This window comes from Montipora capricornis, chromosome 2 (genome assembly GCF_036669925.1).
Source record: "Montipora capricornis isolate CH-2021 chromosome 2, ASM3666992v2, whole genome shotgun sequence".
Taxonomy (NCBI): domain Eukaryota; kingdom Metazoa; phylum Cnidaria; class Anthozoa; order Scleractinia; family Acroporidae; genus Montipora; species Montipora capricornis.
The window spans coordinates 13,080,865-13,100,392 of record NC_090884.1 but is presented as its reverse complement, the minus strand read 5'-3'; the positions used below and the strand labels follow the sequence as shown (position 1 = coordinate 13,100,392).

Sequence of the window (19,528 nt, the reverse complement as noted above, 5' to 3'; positions counted from 1 at the left end):
TAGGAGCAAGGAATGGAGAGAAAATAGAGCTTAAAATGTTCCTCTCTTCTTTTATGATAAATAGTCTCCATTTGACGGTCAGTCTTGTGCGAGATTGAGTTAATTCTTGAAGGCGTCACTGGGACACCATATTATGAAGATGACAGTATCCTGTAGTTTTTATAGATTTGTGCAATTAAAGTTAAAAAAGGAGAAAATTACAGCTGAGGTTATAGGTGAAATTTATTTGCTGGGAATTCTTTGTTCCTTTCAGGGCAATTATGACAGATGGAGAAACTGTTGGTCCCACCCGTCATGTCCTCGATCCATTACACCTTGTGGTGTATCTATCTCGTAGTTTATCTCCCTGGTACCACAAAATTCCTGATATTGATGTAACGGGAAAACTGCTTGCTGTTAAGGTTTGTTCAAGATTTGATAGTGTGAAATTGAACATCACTACTCAAACACCGTGTCAGATCAAAAGAAGATGCGCTGAAGCGAATGACTCTTCTTTCTCAAAAACTTCCTGTAATAATGTTAAGTGGGTGAAACAAAGATGTAGAAGGATATACCGGTAATTCACATTCTCGTTTCAAGTGTTGAAATTTGGTCAATGTCACAAGGCTGCAAAAGGTAGTATTTGTTGAAAATATTCGAGAATTTACGATTTGTGTTTTACAACTTTGAGTTTCTGGTTGGAATATTTCCAAACGTAATTGTTTCATTCCACAGAGGCCAAGACCTTGAAATTCAATCAAGGAAATAACAGATTAGTACTTTGTGACCGCAGATGTTTCATCTCAATATCTTATAATAACCAAATGAAGGATGAAGAAATGTTATCTTTTCGCCCAGCTGTTGTGAAAGTGCTACTACCCGTACTATAAAAAAAATCACTTTCTTTTTTCTTCAGATTTTGAAAGTGTGTTTGCTTAACACCTGATTTGCAAAATTTTGAACTTTGATTTTTATCCAAAGGCTGTTTACTTTGAGTGTAAGCTTTGGATTTCACGGTCTGCCATTACTCGCGTTCAAAACTGACCAATTGGACGTCAGAGGGTTGGATCCAGGAAAAGTGATGTCATTTACTCACGAGCTTAAAACGTTGGCGTGTAAATGCCGCTCATTATATATGCAATACAAGTTTAAAAGCGTGAAAGCCTGAAACTCCCGTGCTGCATTGTAATTTACCCTGCGTGCACACGCAGTGTATTCTTAAACTACTGAGTCTTTGATGTCATTTTCTCCTCTATCCAGCTCTGTCAAGATTTTAAAGTTAGTAATGTTAGTTTGTATATATTAACTCTTTTTTATTCCACTCAACCGCGTATATCTTGATAATAGTGTCACGTCGACATCGAAATGTCGATTTTATGGCGTTAACGTTTATAACCAAAGTTAGTAACTCATTGACTCCCAGGGGTTCCCCCCACTGACGAGTAAAATCGTGTGGCGTTAGACAGAGTAAAATACTAAGTCTGGCCGGTTTTAGCCGGTTTGGACGTCAATGGGGTAATGGTGGCCCATTAAATAGGAAAATTCTAGTTAAAATAAAACAGGCGTCTTTTCAAACCAAGGCTTAAAACTTGGGTCACTTAGTGTTTAGCCGAGTTAACATAGTGATTTTTTTTTTCGGTCATAGCAGCATTTTAACATACAATGGGGACCTCTATAGGAAGGGAGGATGCCTGAAGCTGAATGACGTTTTTTTTAAGCCTTCCAATGTGGACGAGAGAACGCATGCAGTCCAAAAATCAAAGAAATGAAGAAAGCAGAGGTCAAATGTGACCCCCATTGACGAGTAAAATCGTCTGGCATTTGACAATAAAATGTAGAAGTTGCCACTGGGAGTTTTTGTGGTTTTCAATTGAGTGCCGAAAGTAATTAGATAATTACTTTGGTTTTGCATTACTTCACTCAGTGATTGGTTCAAAGTTCTCGCGCCATTGTTTCAACCAATCAGAAGTGAAACCAAAACCAATTGTGGCTCGCACGTGCACATTTTCCCGCCCTTTGTGTCGGGTACGTGTAATTACTTCAAGTTTTGATTGGTTTACTGGATTGTCTCTGTCCTTTTTGAGTGGCTGAAGTAATTACTTTGGTTTTGGTTTTACGACACTCGATTGAAAACCGCTCTAAAGGCACAAGAACCATAATCCGATTGCATCGTAATCTCCAACACAGAGGAAAAAGGATAATTAAATCGATGAACTTGTTCTGTGCATAGAAACGGAACTGTTTTGTAGGCAATTTGTAACAAACTAAGGCTGGACTTTATCTCTTGTAGTTGTGTGCTGGTGAAGATGATATTAGAACCATGATGGGGATTTTGCTCCAAAACCTTTCTGAAGGAACCTTTGCATCGCAAACCGGTAATCACTCATTGAATTTGATCCTCGGAGGCCTTTCGGGTTCACTTGCCTCTTAAAGTTGTTGTTGTTGTTCTCTTCTGCTAGCACTGATTCACGATTTCCTTTCTTCCTTGATTGGAAGTTGTCCATTAATTTGTATGGGACACCATGGCTTTTGTTGGATTTCAATCTGGTCTCATTTGTAAATTTTCATGAGTGAAAAACAAATTGACGGCCTTAGGTTCTTGATACTGTACAAACAATAATAAAAAATCATGGTCTGCATTTTACTTATACAACACCCCACCCTCCACCCTTTGCCGTCTCCTGAATGAAATATGTTTGGGGTTCATTTAAAAGCAATGAATATTTAAGTTACCTGAAATGATGAGGCAGTGATCCTCTTGAATACTCAGCTATGCATAGTTCATGTATCTTTCTGTTTACTGTCTCTTGTATTCTTCTGTGCCTCTTAGAAATCACTCAGCTGGAATCAATTGCACCTGTTGTTCAGCAAGGATTGGGTATGAATTTTCTGACTTCTTTCCCCGTTGAATGAATATTTACATAGTTATTCAAAAGCAAAGGACAGTGAACTGTTCCCCCTGCTGAACAAGAAAGTGGCCTGACTCTGTAGACTTTGTTGTTTATCATTCATAATTGCCAAAATGTTTTCATACTGGTACCATTTTTTAGCTAATAACAAATGTATATATTTTAGAGGCAGGTGTTGGAAACCAAAGTACTGATATTACATTACCTGACGGTGTTGAAGAAGTGTGGGACAGTGTCAAATTTTCCTTTGAGATTGAAGAAGTTTCTGCAGCCGTGTTTTGGAAAGAAACTGCAAAGGTGGGTGACTACTATAGACATGGTATGGTAGAATCCACTCAAGGGTTTTGTTTTTGTGCTCGGCTTTTATCAGGCAGAAGAGATACATGTATATGTGGATTAATTCAAAGAAGATTTATTAGAAATGAAGACTGATACTGATTGGTGTGGAAGTATGTGTTTCAAAACTTTGTTTAAATCATAGCTTGAACAAAAATAAATTTCGCAGCAGTAAAGGGAATAAAGCAGATGGTGGAATCAACGAAACCAGGCACAAAAGAGGCAGGGAGGGGTGGGGCAGTGGTGAGAGCACTCGTCTCCCACCAGTGTGACCCGGGTTCGATTCCCAGACTCTGCATCATGTGTGGGTTGGGTTTGTTGGTTCTCTTCTCTGCTCTGAGAGGTTGTTCTCCGGGTACTCCGGTTTTCCCCTCTCCACAAAAAGCAATATGATTTCATTGAGTTAATTTCCTTAGTGTCCCCTATTAGTGCTCTTGTGTTAAATTCATTGACACTTAAACAAAGTTGTTATTATTATTATAAATCGGAGCCTTATTGGTCCATTTTATTCGTTTCTTTTTAATCCTGTCATCTCCCCATTTCCTTCAGTTTGTCTGCCCCTACGAGTGTCTTTTCCTTTCTTGTATTCAACTGCATCTTGTTTGCATTGTTGTTAGCCTACAGAGGAAACATGTTCCAGAGAAGCTCACGCTTGCTTAGGGCAATTTTCCCTTGTCCATGTGACCACCTCTGGACAAGTTAAGTCCAACTCTGTCATCAATGCAACGGTGACATTGGAAACCTGCATGCTGGACGACAAAAGACCCGAAAGTGAGGAGGGGGTGACTCGGTAAGACAAAAGAGCCATGTGGCACCATTTATTTCCTGTTAAACGCACCGCAACGCATGGTTGAGGGCAAAGGTTACTGTCAAGGATCCACTTGAGTTTTGACATTTTGCAAGATAATTTCGTGTTCTACCTCAAAAAAAGGAAGAAATCCGTCATATGTCTTTTTTGATCAATAAAATAATGCCTTTCTTTGAACAGCCTTAACTTATGATAACCTTTACTGTCTTTTCGAAGTATCCTTGGTTTTAACAACATCAAATTAGAAGAGGCATTTATGGTTGACTGGTTTAGTTTTGAATTGGTGATGATTTGCTGTTTAAAAGTGTTCTTGCATAAGATTCTAATAAAAAAAATGTCCCGCTCCTTTTAGAATATACTGAGAAGGTGCACAGTCTCTTACTATAAGAATATCTTAGCTTTGCTTATTTTTAGCGGAGCTCGCGCCAGTGGAGCACCATGGGTAAGATTTTTTGAGAAATCTATCCATGCGAGAAATTTTAGTTATGACGTCACGTACATCCGTCCGCCGTCCGCCCGTACAGATTAGGGACCTTAAAATCTACGACGGCGACTTCAATGAAAAATCACTAAATGCTTTATCATAATTCTTTCGCGGGTATTCTATCTCGTTCACTTCTTACAATTTGGGCGAAGTGTCCTAAAATAAATTGGTACGAGCAGTTACAAAGTGAAAATAGAGAATGAAAGATTCTCTTTTGCATGCTCACTTTGTCGTCAAAACCTCAAATTCGGTAATTTCACGTCGTCCTCACGCACAGTACCGCAAGAATGTGTCCTAGAATCCGTGCTGCACGTGCAGCACGATTATTTAAGCTCCTTTGAACCAATGAGATCATTGTTTTGCGGTGTTGTTGTTGCCGTCGCTGGCGTAAAATCTTAATCTCCCTACTGTCGGGGTGGAGGTGGGGAGGAAGGAGAACCTCTGGGGACGGGAGTGTTTCTAATGAAGAGGCTTAAAAAACTCAGTGTGTAATAAAAACATTAAGGATGGCGCCTGCTAATTCAAAGGTATTTTTGCCCAGGTTTATGATTATGCGGGAAATGTAGATCTTAACAAGTGTTGTTGAAATCCGGAGAGAAAATTGGGGGCAACCTCGCATTTTTTCAAAGATAATTCATGAACATTTGTAAAAACCTTTAAAATAGAAAGCCATGTATGGCGTTCTTTCTCAAATTGAAGCTTAATTATCACTGAAAAATGCATGGTTGCCCCCAGTTTTCTTTTTGGATACCAATAGTACTTACTAGGATCTACTTTCTCTGCATAATTTTAAACCGCGCAAAAATATCTCTGTATTAGTAAGCATCACCGATAGGAAATCCGATTATCTTGAGATGTGCAGAACGTATGCGCAATAACAATGGTAGGCACCGTCCTTAAACAAATTCACTACCCAATAATGTGAAGGTTATCTGAAGGGAGAATAACAGCGGCAAATGAGAAGCCAAGGAGGCTATAATGATCAAGGTCACACTCCTGTGTCACACTCCTGTTTCTCAACAGGGGTCCCCGACTGAAACTGCTGATCATCTATGATGCCACGCTGTTGTCATATGACTGCTATTCGGTTATATGACTACCATAGTATGTAACCACTTACTGATTCCCACCCTGGTCAGAGTTTTTCTCTGTCCTTGTGTGGGCCCAGTTCCATCAGTAGGGCTAACGCTCACACGCTTCACATGGGATAGAAATCTAGCATTTCACGTTACACTACACTCACTTACTGATGACATTGGTGTTTCAGACCGTCAGTTTTTCGTGGACCTGTACACCAAAGTTGTAAAAGCAAACCCGTGCTTTTATGTTGTTATGGCTGATGCTGGTACATGGTAAAATTGTGGTAATATTGTCGCTTGTTTTAGGATGATCGAGAGATTTGATGGGAGCTCAAGTGAAGCAAACAACATGATTGAAATAATGTTTGAACAAGCCTTAAATCAGGACAAAATGAGTAAGATGTGCAATTTCAAGATACATGTACATGTAATGTTTTAAGTAGCATTTATGAAGTTTACTTAAGAAACATAAGGAAAAGCCTGAAGAGGTGAAGACCTGTTTCAAGGCTGCATTTTTCAGGCTTTCATTTCATTACTGCTTAATTAACGTTTGTGACTACAATAATCTAACATCTTAAGATGTTTCTTTCTGCAGCTCGAATATGTGTTTCATCTATGGTCTCTTCATTTCCACATCCTCTACGGGTTCACAATGAGCTTACAAAATGACCAGCTCCCAATGGTTGTGTTATTTCTCAGTTAGTGGAGCTCTGCTCTGGTGTCACGGAGATCATGGGTCCAAATTCAATTGTTGGTTCAACGCTTGACCTTCAAGACTGCAATGATCTAAAATCTTAATCGGCGTCGTTTTGCAGTCTCTCATACAGAGTCTCTTCAATTAATAGGTCCACAGCTTCTTCCATAGTTTATGGCATATGATCATTTCGTATGTGCGTCTTCAGTTACTCGACTCGTGGAGTGCATTGCACTGAATAGCAATTGGTCAGGAGATTTGAAAAAAAAAATTTTCCTGAAAAGGTGGCCTTTTTGCTTGCCTATAAGAGAAAATGAAACAGAAATAGTTGCAAAGTTTGATTCTTAAAAACTCTTCTTTTTGAAGATGAAGAAATTCTATCATGGTGAATTATGACCAGTTGGTTTCAAGCCTTTGGTGACATGTGAGCCAACTCCCAGTTGGCTTCATAGCTCAGTTGGCGAAAACGTATATGGCAAAAGTGCAAAAAAAGTCTCTGTTACGAGCCTAGGAAGGCCCATCAGGCCGGCGCTTCTCTCCGGTTTCCGTAGCATGAAGCGACTAGGAGTATCACAAGCACAAGTGCACAAGTGCAAGCCATAACCATTTTTGTTTTTGTCTTGATGTTGTGCAGCTGAGCTAATTTCTTCATTCTCCTTACAGTTCCATTTACTTTCTACAGTTGTCATGCTGATACGGAGTTTCTATGTAGTGGTAAACCTTGAATTCTTGATGGTTCTCTCCAATGTGTTCATGTCAGCAATGGTCACCGAGGAATCTGCCCGTTCCGCTCTTCCTGCAATTCATCAGACCTCTCAAGCTATCATGAAAGAGCTGCCTATCACCATGAAGACTGCTGATGAAGAACCTTCACAAATCACAGTCCAGATCCAAATCAAAGACCCAGAGATTGCTTTATTAGCAGATGCAAGAGATAAGGACACTTATGCCTTGTTTTTGAAGGTCAGTGAGAAAAAGGAGACCCCATGCTCCACCAACAGGAACTGACTGAAATTTGCTTCTTTTGTAGAATTCTCTGGATTTCCACTTCGTTCAAAGTCAGGAGCAGCAGAAGATGTCTGGTTCTATTTCTGATCTTGTGATTACGTCTGCAGCTTTTGACAAGGACAGAAGGAGGTCAACGACGGCAAGAGTAAGGATAAATCCTTCTTTTCAAGTAAAGTGTGTGAAACTTGTCGATGGAAATCAGATTGGTCGGAAAAGGGTTTATCCATTCAACTGATCAATATGAATGCTTTTTGTTTAATTAACAAAAGTATTAGCATCATAACAAATACATTATTCAATATTGATGGCCTGTGGGGAGGATATGATACAAGTTTCCTGGCAAGGGGCAACTTCTAGGGAGCCACGTCTTTTATCTGGGTCCTGAACTGGCAATGTGTCGGAGGTCATAGGTACTATTCCTGCCTAGTACTTTTACAGTTGTCCTTTCTCCCCACGGGCCTGTTACACCTTTCCATCATTCATGTTTTGAGCCGATTGACTTTGTAGAGGCCGAAGATAGCAAGACACACTGTCCATTCAGGATCTAGATAAATGACCTTCCATGGAGTTCTAGTAGTTCAATGGGTAGAGAATCCGACCGCTGTTACGGAGATCATAGGTTCGATTCCTGCCAAGGACTCTGATTTTTAAAGTAGCATCATACTGTAGTGTCATAACAGTCCATGTTTATCTCTTATCGGCAGTGAAATGAAACAGTTCTTTAAGAGTCTTTAAGAATTTATAGTTTGTATGATTAATCCACCGTAGTTAAGTGGTTATCTCAAACGCCTGAAAATCTCCTAGTAAACTCTTCCTCCAAAAAGCGATTGCATGTCAGGCCACTCCAAAAGTGGTGATAAATGAGAAGTTAAATGACAATACGATATAAAATAGATTAACGGTATAAATAAAATGAATTACCCATGGAAATGAAATATTGTGCATCCAAAAGAAAAATCACGATCTGAAAGGAAAACAAATGACTGAGTTGCTTTCTATAGTTAGTTTCTTTAGTCAAAATAATAATTATTATTTTCGTCATTGTTGTTCCTTGAAAGGCGAGTGTGAGAAATGTCAATTGATTTCTACTGAGTGTGAGAAATGTCAATTGCAATGATTTGTACTATCTCTGCACCATCTTTATACCAACTTGATTATCATTTAAGGGCAAATATCATATTCATACATGCAGGAGCTGCACCCTTCTAATTGGCTTTTTGCTGTAGAAAAGTGAAGCACACCCTCATAAAGGGACAAAAATTAACAGAATGATATTTTTGAGACTCTTGCAACTTTAATATCAATAGATGAAAAGAGATAATTCTCAAAGTATTTATGCAACTAAAAAATTAATTAAGGAATATGTACATTGTCATTTAAAGCAAGTGTTTAACATTAATTTTACGAAAGAGCGAAACGATCGTTGCCTTTAAGGACGGTGCCTACTATTGTTATTGCGCATACGTTCTGCGCATCTCCAGATACTCGGACTTCCTATCGCCGATGCACACTAATGCAGGGATATTTTTGCGCGGTTTAAAACTATGCAGATAAAGTACATCTTTGTAAGTACTCTTGGTATCCAAAAAGAAAATTGGGGGTAACCATGCATTCTTGAAAGATAATTGAGCTTCAATTTGAGAAAGAACGCCATACATTGCTTTGTATTTTAAAGCTCTTTACAAATATTGTTCATGAATTATCTTTGAAAAATGCGTGGTTACCCCCAATTTTCTTTTTGGATTTCAATAACACCTGTTAAGATCTACCTTTTCTGCATAATCACAAATCGGGGCAAAAATACCTTTGAATTAGTAGGCACCGTCCTTAAGCAATTGTCTCAAATTGACACCTGAAAAATTCAGGTGGTTTCAAAGGGTTCCAACCCATGACCTCTGCAATACCGATGCAATGGTCTACCAATTGAGCTATCAAGCCACACAGTTGGAAGTAGGTCAAATTTATTGGGCTCATGTGTTCAATTATCTACATGTGTTTCTTTGCTTAACATTTGTTTGCCATTTTCTCTAGGTTCTCCAGTTGTCGCATATCTCATTGGTCAGCTCTGCTCCTGAGGGTGGTAACATGCATGTTGATGTTTCAGCTGCAATGGCCTATGTTCATATCTCTCCACCTGCTGTCAAAACACTGACTGCGTGCCTAATGTCACTGTACCCTGCCAAGGTGTGTATTACATGCAAAGGTTACATGGGCATCTTGATGTTCTGGCCCCAGTTTTTCAAAAGGCTGGATAACTTTATCCAGTGGATAAGTGACTATCGAGGTGTATGAAAAACACTCCATGTTAAATGTTGGCCAAGGTTTTCGCACATGACTTTACGGTTACACGTGCTTTGAGTGTGCTTATTCACGGTTTCTTGGGCAATTACTGAAATCGTTTCACAGATTTAAACTTTTGTGTACTGACGTGTTTAGCGCCCTTACTCTCACTATGTTGGGAGGTTTTGAGTGCAATAGATTGGGAAGTTGCCTTTAAACAGGCATCATTGACATAACGCACACAGATTGACGGCCGAGGTGGAAGCATAATTGACATTGACATCAACTGTTAGACACACGGGTACCAAACCGTTTGTTGAGTTCACCTAAAAACTTTCCTTTGTTCATCTTTTTTTTTTTCGCAACTGCTCTTCTGCCATAATGTCTCTACCGCCGAGTAAGTCCTGGCATCTCAGCCAGATATTGAACAGATACCGAGCTATAGTGTGTATAAAAAGAAGCTGCTTTTGTAGCGAGTCATTTTGCATGCGGCATACGTGTGCCGTGTGTTTAAGGAACTGTTTGTGGGTGAACTTTGATAAAGAGGCATCGCCCGTGATTTCATAAAATCTCTCATTGTTAATAACTGGTCTTAAGTCGCCGTTTTGGGGATCGCGTTTCTGGGATCCTCCTTGGACCATTTTTGGGAGGAAATTTCTTTGTAATACATCAAGTTTGTCTAAGTCGGTTTGACACAAGCACCAGACTTGCACAGAATAACATAAAATACTGACGACCAATGATTGAAATAAATCTACACGAGCTGCCCTTTCTCGGTTAAATGCCGCCCATGCGGCCGAAATGTGACTTTCTAGGAATCTAAATGCATTTTCGGATGAGACTTTGTAACCTAAATATTTGAAGACTTAAACATCGCCTAGTATACCGGCGGAAATTTCGAATATGTGTGGAACATAGTCGGTTTTCGGGTGAAAAACCATCATTTTAGTTTTGTCTTGTGCAATGAGGAGTCCAAAACGGGTGAAAACGTCCTCAAAAATGCGCAGTGCGTCATTCAATCGTACTGGTTCCGTATCGCAAACTGCCAGATCGCTCACGTTGATTCAAGTGCGCAGAATTTTGGTGAGAGTTTTTGAAACAGTGTTGATCAACGCGATTGGACGGTTGGGTTGCCCTTTTTGAAAATGAGCGATAAAATTGCGTGTAGCCGATCCGCTGGGATGTCCTCATCATTCCAGATCTTTATGACCAAGGCACTGAGAACGCGTAAAAATTCAGGAGATTCCGCTTACCGTAATTGTTTGTTACAAATGCCGTCGGTACCCACACTTTTCCGCAGTTTAATCTTCTCCATAAATTTGCTGATTTCATCCTCATGTGGAATTGGGTCATCAATTGCGGTAGAACAAAAACGGTGTGTTGAAGTGCGGAGTTAAGTGGAAGATCATTGCGGTCTCTGAAGTGGGTACCTAGGTGTTCAACGAATTCTGGTTCGGTACAATCTGATTTCTGCTGAACCTTTTTCACGGGACCATTGGACATGTCGCGTGCTAGCTGAAAAAACGCCTCCGTGTTTCTCGCTGCTTTTGCCTCGTTTATTTCATCAGTCCGCTTGGTAGAAATATTGTTTAAGTAGCCATGTTTTCAACTTTTTTAGCCGCTGCAGTGCGGTTTTGCGCCTCCTGTTACAGTTTGTTATTGCATACGCGGGTTTCCGTAATTTGATGTACTCATCAGTTATCCATGGTCGGGACCTCGACCGGGCAGTCGCAGGAACTTCAGTGCCGGCAGTGTTGAGAATTTCAGTGATTTTGGCACTCAACTCATCAAGAGAGAGACTGTCGGTGTTGACTTGTCGCGCTAGTGTTTCAACTTTATGACTGTATTTGTCCTAAATATCCTCATCAGAGTTGAGTTGACTGAAATTGGGATACGGTTTAGGTTTCGGAGGGGTTTTAGACTTTTTTGCGGCTTTTCGGAGCCATTTTCGTGGAAGATTGGCCTTTATAAGAAAAAAACAGTGGGTGCGACCGGAAATGGGTTGAATTGCTGAGGATATAGCTATCGACCAGGAAGAAGTCGTAGCGTCGTCGGTATTTGGTTGCATTGTTACTCTGAAAGGTAGCTGCTCGACAGGCGCGTTGGTTCTTGAAGAAAAGGTTCCAGGAACATACCTGTTGTTTGGGCAAGGCTGAGGGGTGAGTCACCGTTGAAAGACGATTTTGCTGGTTCGTAACAAACGGAAGGGTGCTGCGGGCCAAACCCACGAATTTTTTCACTGGAAAGAGGTGAAATTGTTGAATTGAAGTCGCCTCCTGCGATGCGGCCAACTTTTCTCGGAACATTTTTCAAGTCTCTATCTAGCTCACCCCAGAAAGCCTGCTTGCCATGTTCGGATTTGGACTCACCTGACCATCGATTTGCACTGTAGCTTCCAATAATCGTCAGTTTATGATGGAATTCGAACTCTGCAATTTACATCGTGGGGATAGAATAATCGCTACGCGGGCTTTTTTCCAGGTATTGTTTCCACATGATAAGTACGTCCAGTTTTTGAATAATTTGTGGTTAAAAAAACTTGTAACATTCTGGTGCACCTGGGTTGTGAGTTTCTTGGATCAATAAAAAGTCTATATCAAACATCATGCAGTATACCGCGAGGTCGACGGGGGTCCGTTTGCACCGGACTTCAAACCCTAAATTGAGGGAACCGCCTTTGACAGTTGGAACTGTTTGTTGGAGAGCTTTCGACTTTTGGAACTATTGGGGTTAGGCCGGGGCGCATTTCGCCTGAAGGTGGTGGCTGCATTAGGGGCGGCACGAGTGGAACTAGCAGGAGCTGAAGGCAAAGTAGAGTGTTGTTGATGTTGCATGTAGGGTACCACATTGGTTGTCCAGGCGAAGGGGGTATAGCTTGCGCGATCGTATTACTCACTGAATTTGAATAACAGCTTAGGTCAGCTTAGCTTTGGCGTTCCAGGGCGAGGTTAGCACGTTTCCAGTCGTCATTGAAGCTACAACTGGGCCAAAGACCTTCCGGGATGGCGATCCGGTATGGCAGTGCTGGAACAATATTTCTCGTTGTAGCGTCGATTGATATTTGCTGTAACTGTTCTCCCCAAAATTGTTTTTCAGAGGAGAAGACCTTTCAGGTGCTGTGTCTTGCTACATGTAAGGTCACTCTTGACACCTAAATGAACCATGTGTGTTGAATCCCGTTTTATGACTGTATCTTTGAATAGCTTTTACCTATCTTTCGATTGGTTTTGGGTGGTGTTTCAACAAGTTCTTCTTTAAACTCTGGTATTGACGTTTCATAGTTTATCTGGATTTGGTCTCCTTCCAGAACGACTTTCTTTCTTTTTTTCTCGTTGACAATATGTTCCACAGCAACTTCTGTACAAATAATACAGTATCATCGTCTTTTTGTTCAATGTTTTGAGTTACAGGGTGAAACTGAATTAAGGAGACTTGACCAGAACACTTGATTTTCTAAAACTTTTGACACAGATTTGTATCCCCACTGTTTTTCCTTAATTTTTTTTTCTGTTAAAGAGTGGAGAAGATGAAACGAAGTCATCACTAGAAACACTGGAACTTTTGACGGAAAAGCCAATCACAGCTGAAGAGAGATGGTACCTGTCACCAGGTAGGTTATGATTTATCTTTAATGTCCAATTCATGCTTTAGTCGTTTGGTCTTTTCCACGTAAATCTGACATTGAAAACACGTTCAGAAGTGACGTTACCTCGGAGAGGAATCCAAAGTTATAACAACAGTTTTTCCCATTTGCTTTCCCGGCCATTATTTTCCACTTATCGTACATGTAGGGTAAACAAAATGTAACATGATCAAGAAAACAAGGCCATTGTGACATCACAATTTTCAAAGTCCTCTCCTTTTCAAAGAGTACAGTGTTCTGCGATGTAGGCAGTTAAATTTTTAAAAAGTAGCCAAAATGCCTTATTGTTGCATATTTTGCTGTTAAAATCTTTTCAAACTGGATTGGTTTTTTTTTACCTTCCTTTGTCTTATAGATATTATCATAATCTGAAACAAAGGAAAGCAAAAACCAAACTAGCTTGAACAAATTTTGACTTCAACACATAAAGTTTATCATAAGAATGTGCATACTGACAACATGCTATCATTCTGCTTAGTTATGCATCGCAGTTTGAATTGGGATTTATTATATAGATACTGATGAAATACGAGGATTTCTCCTTTTACTAAAAAATCATATCTTCACCGCGTGCATTGATCATATCATTTTATCTTTCACATGTGAGAATATAGTTGTCGTCATGGTAACGAACACGATTAGCCAATGAAACGCGAGCTTTCTCTTCATTGTAAGATACTAGTACTTTTGTGCTTTAATATAATTCTTCTCTACTACATTAAAATTTTTTATTGCAAAATTTTACATTATCATGATTTGTTTTTCATAACTTTCATATCTTGTTTCATGTTATACAACATGCGTGTTTTAGCGGTTAGTGACCACTTTTTCATGAATAAAACAAGTTGTTTTACATCTGGACATTTCATCAATATCAATATAAACAGAACATTACATGGCCGCTTGGGGATACAAATTTTATCTTCTCGTGCTGAAAGTATCTCTCACTCGTTCTCTTCGCTCACTCGTGAGAGATACTTTCAGCACTCAATATAAAATTTGTATCTCCGCGCGGCCATGTTAGGCATTCCAAGATTGAAATACATGGTCGATATGGATAAAGTAGTTTGTGAACTGTGGAGAGGAAGATATGGCGCTTTTACAAAAACTTAGATAGACCAGTAGTGTGGTCCTTGTAAGGGTGCATGTCAGGCTTGTATAAACCTCACTAGGAAGAACACAAATAACATCGTTGCTCCATTGTTGCCAGTTGCTATTCGTTTTGTGCAGATACGCTTCTCACGGTGGTGTGTTAGTGCTCATGTAGGAGGACCACTCAAAATACCACTTGTGTCATTGCGCTGCAGTTCACATTTTAAAGACAAACAATACTAAGCAAAAAAACACCTTCAGCTGACAAGACTGCCGCGTATGCACTGCCTGGCAACTTCTACCGCAAACACGGCACCTGTACGGTATTGATTTGATTAATTTTTATTCCAGTTCCTGAAGACCAGTTAGTACCTGGTAGACGTGTGTTGGCCAGATCTCTCTTGAACATGTTTAACTATGATCCAGGGTTTGTCGTGTATGCTACATCAAACGTTTTGCTTGTTCATGTCGACGATTCCCCACCAATGTTCATTGACCCGAATGACATTGCAGCTGTTGTTATCGACAAGGTTCCTGATTCTCAAGCTCTTCACATTGGTGCTCAAGTGATTGCAAAGCGGCCAAAAGAAACTTCTTATGTCGCAGGGAGAATCCTTCAAAAGAAGTGGGAGAATGGAGAGAAATTGTATCTGGTTGACTTTTGGGACGGCATTGAACAGTGGAATACTTTAGACAAAATTCGCGTACTCACCACTGTCAAAGCAGGAGGTAATTGAAATGTTGCTGTTATTGAGGATTATATGGCTGTATCCCTGATTTACCGACTTTATCTTTTTTAGGAATATTGTAAAATGGGTTGATGTGACCTGTTAGGGACTCCTTAAGAGTCATATCAGAATCGTCACTGAAAGGAAAGCGTTTTTCGCCAGAGTTGGTTTTGCAGATTTCCTAAGTCATGTATAGTTATAGGAACTTATGTCATATGTGTCGAGGTTGCTTTGTTCACCTCTCCTTTTTCTTGAGTGAGTATTTTTTGTGTGGTCTCTTACTTGTCAAGTTTGTTGTAGATTTATGGCTATCAGGAAGGCCAACAGTGGTGTTGAAAAATTTCCAAATACCTGGTCTTCTCTATTGTAGATTGTAGGTGTAGGGAAGCTGTCTTAGTCCCATTTATGCACTTGGGGCTGAGTTGCTGCAGGTGCACGTATGTCCAGGTTTGACCCTAATTAGATGCAGGTGACAGCCATTGCTTTAAAAGTGAAGCCACTGTTACTAGAAATACAACCTTGAATGGGGGAGGGGGTGTGTATTCAATCTAAGAGATACCTGACCAGGAGAGACCTTGGGTTAGAGAATGTTTTTATTCCAAATGTTTCAAATATTAATTTTTACAACAACTCATTGCTGGAGTTTTTTTTTTACCATATCTGCCTTTTGTATATTCAACAGAAAGTTGCCTGGTTGTGTGTTCCTTGATTTTGTTTCATAATGTTGAATATCACTTTCTCAAAAATACCTGGGTAACTGTGGCAAATCTAAGAGCACTTTTTCCCGGTTGATGTTAATTTATTTGCATTTCAATGTCAAGAAGAACATATGTCCACTGTTTTAAATCTGTACACCCTGCTTTATTGAATGCTTCCTATGATGGAAGGCAATAATCCTTTACAGCCAGTTATTTACGGAATATTAATTGCTCTCAAATTAAACAAAAACTTCTACAACAAGGTTACCCATACTTGTAGCTGGATGTCTGTTATCCATCAAACGCTTTATATTATTATATATACACGGCCCGTTCTTCTCATGTTCCTCTTCTTATGATCATCCAGAAAACAAATTGTTGCTATTCTACTTACTGCAACCATTTTGTGTTACATGGCCGCTTGTCCACTTAAAATCTTGAAAAAAAATTTAATTTCCCACATTGACTTTTTTGTTCATTTTTGGACAATATGGAGATAATTGTAAATAAAACCTGTTTCTGAAAAGAAACGTAAGGGTCACCGAACATCCAAGACCGTTAAATCCAAGCAAAGCTATAGCAATGGCCATCTGCCCTATCATTGTTCATTTTAGTACTTAGCGCGCGCGCTCGATGCATGATGTGGCATGTGAATTTGAGTGTGCTGTAAGGATGCGCAGTAGCAATGGGCGCGAACGTCCTTAACAGAAAAAACCCAAAATAGGCTATTGGGCAGTATTGTATGTTGTTTATGGAGGCGGCGTGGTCCATTGGTTAGGGCCTTGGGTATGGTCGCTCTGGGTTCAAATCCCGCTCTAACCTCTGGTTTGGATTTGTTTCTGGTTGTCCCGGATTCAACTCTACCACGCTTTGTAAAGAGCCAACTGGTTGTAAAGAGCCCAACTGCCAGTTAAGGTTCTTTATCGTGTTTCTTTTAAGTTGCAATTGTTTCTTTCAGATTATTAAAAGTGGGAGGCTTGTGAACTACAATCAGTGACACAATGTTGACACAATGTTGGCACACTTACGGAATTAATCGAGCATTGCTCCCTCTCCCATCTTTCAATGTTTCAATTGCGCTATCCAATGTTGTTTAGAAATTAAAACGTACTGAACAGTTAGTTTGGGTGCATTGCGCTCTGCAACATTGAACGGGGGAAACGGGGTGGGTGTTAAACGACTGATGACCGTGATTGTAGCTTGATATCTGAGTGCACTTCCACTATAAACAAAGCATTTACATTTACATTAAATATTTTATTTACATTTATGTAAATACAGTCCACATGTGCTGTTCCCAAGACAATCTTTTTGTTTTGCAACATAATCACAGTGTAGTCAAAGTGAACAAACCGTATATAATTAACTTAAACTTATTCTATTTAGTTCCAAAAGGAGAGATTGTAGAGTCAACCATCGTGTATGTCAGATACACAGACAAAATTTACAGGAAAGGTTTTGTTAAAAGCAAAACTTACAGCAAGCTGGTGGTAGGAGTCTATTGCGGCGAGGTTAAAGTAGTCCACGCAAATGACAGTGCTGCAGTAGTACCAGACATTGTGCCAGACATGTCAGTTTTGCAAATTGGGAGTTCTGTCATTGCCACCGTTGATGGATTTTTTTGGGAAGCTGGTCACATCGCGGAAATAAGGAATTTGGAAGAGGCAGAAAATCTTGTCTACCGTGTCCGTTTCATAGGCGGTGGTGACACATGGGTTTTCAATTTAAACAACATCAGGATCCTCATGGAAAGACATCCCAAAGGTTTGTGTTTATTCTTTTTAGGCTTGTAAGGGTTTTCCACAATGAGGAGTGGGTGGAAGAGTGGGTGTCGAGCGGTAAATGCTGAAAAGTGTCGATCCTATCAGAAAGGCTTCATTTGAACGGGTAATTTTGAAGGGTGTCTGTATTGCCACAGTAACATTACAACACTGCTAAAAGACCCTTTAAGACTGGGTCTTTGATAAATATCTCTTTTTTCAATTCCTTAAGCTCCATCAAATTTTTATAGCATTCGTGTTATTCACAATAAAGCTGTAGGGAGATGAACAAAAATTGCACCTACTTTTTATTTCTTTAATTTCCTTGAGGGATCCATTTTCTGCACAGTGAAAGGTGAAGATTTTATTGAGCGAGTGAAGCCTTCCATATCCTTTGCCTTTATTTAAAACAGTTTGCTTACCACTTTCTTGGAACCGCAAAGGCAACACTTGGGAACAAAAAAAATAATTCGCAATGATAACTAATGAGATGGAAAGATTTTACTAATACATGTATCAGTATTCTTAGCGGATCCCAATCTACGGGCCTACAATACTGGACAAAGAGAGTTTAGACCTTTCCGAATTTGAAAAGAATAAGCTTAGGATTCCCCCTCTGCCGCCTCACCCAACACGTGGTTATTTTTTTTAAATATGTTGACAGGGAAGTAAAAAACTTCTCAACAACATTGACCAGGATTGTAGCTCAGACCATTCTATTCTAGTTGGGAATCGAAAGATCCCATATTTACCTCCTGTTAAGAGTATCACAAAATCACCGTCCATTGTTTTTCCTTGTTTTGCCAGTGACAATACCACTAAAAGCAAAATACCGGGGTAATGTTGATTAAGTTCTAAAACAGATTATGACCTTTTGTGATTGTTTCAGTTCCTGAGGGAGTGTTGGGAAGCGGCACTGTGGTTTGGGCTCGTTCCCCCAAAGAAAACGCCATGTACTACAAAGGATTTATCTCATACAAGGGGACCAAGCTACATATAGATCTCTACAGAGGAGAAAAGCTTATATACGAGTCCAGGGACGCATCGTGTATGGTCATTCCTGAGATTCCTCCAAAGGCTGCTGAAATCAAACCTGGCACAAGAGTGATAGCTAAGTACAAAGATAAGCTTCCGTACTACAGCGCCACTGTCATAGAGGTAGATGGCTCTCAGTCAAGTGAGCCGAAATATCATGTTAAGTTTGATAATGGAGAGCAGACATGGGATTCACTCTATCTGTTGAGAATACTGCCGAAAGAGAATCTTGTTGGAGGTAATCTTGCCACAGCTTTTTGTCACGAGACCCTATCTCAATTACCTTTAACAATTTTGGTTTCCTACTTTGTGAACGCTTAATCCCATAGTTGTGATCATGAGGGTCAAGCATGATAATGTCGGTAAACGGATGACAAATACGTGATTAGACTCCTTGTAATCATTGGCTATGGTAGTGGAAAGACAGACAAGACAACCACTGTATATGAACAAGAATTGGACATCATCTCTCAACTAATAACTGGACATCAAACTAGACTGCTACCACAACAGACTGGAGTACAGTGTCTACAATCACTGTCATTATACTGACTACTGCAACTACTCAAACGTAACATATCTTTGTGGCCCGGCTTCTTCGTATATCTAGTATGGAAACACCGCATTGAAACCATTCGTCCCCGAATCTCAACACATGATGCAACATCAGTGTATGCCTGACAAATAACCAATAACATAACATCATTACATCACTGATCAAACAGATCAGCAAACCAGGATACTCGGACGACTCACTAATGATACACAGATCTCTTGACCCCAAATACAGTATGGTTTGCTCTTAGGTTGTTGAAATATCAGACATCAGATCTCAAGACTACGTCTCTGAACCTAGAGTTAAGGATCTGCCTTTAAACCTGTCTCTTCCTTTTTGTGTTGTTTAACGATCCTCCAGCACTTAGCAAATGATTCAATTTGCGCGTATGAGATTTTCTCTTTCTATTCAATTTGTCAGCTCTTTACTACTTTACAGT

The 19,528-nt window shown here is 39.9% G+C and overlaps 1 protein-coding gene across 1 annotated transcript in view; it reads left to right on the top strand.

Annotated features, from left to right (window-relative positions):
• LOC138038918 (intermembrane lipid transfer protein VPS13A-like) overlaps positions 1-19,528 on the top strand; it is a 133,743-nt gene that overhangs the window by 59,274 nt on the left and 54,941 nt on the right. The window contains exons 41-53 of the mRNA XM_068885012.1: positions 254-401; positions 2,270-2,354; positions 2,810-2,857; positions 3,055-3,185; positions 3,842-4,014; positions 5,902-5,990; positions 6,972-7,252; positions 7,320-7,442; positions 9,329-9,481; positions 13,094-13,187; positions 14,664-15,041; positions 17,125-17,502; positions 18,388-18,771. Of these exons, the coding sequence (XP_068741113.1) occupies positions 254-401; positions 2,270-2,354; positions 2,810-2,857; positions 3,055-3,185; positions 3,842-4,014; positions 5,902-5,990; positions 6,972-7,252; positions 7,320-7,442; positions 9,329-9,481; positions 13,094-13,187; positions 14,664-15,041; positions 17,125-17,502; positions 18,388-18,771 (2,465 nt within the window). The remainder of the gene's footprint in view (positions 1-253; positions 402-2,269; positions 2,355-2,809; positions 2,858-3,054; positions 3,186-3,841; positions 4,015-5,901; positions 5,991-6,971; positions 7,253-7,319; positions 7,443-9,328; positions 9,482-13,093; positions 13,188-14,663; positions 15,042-17,124; positions 17,503-18,387; positions 18,772-19,528) is intronic.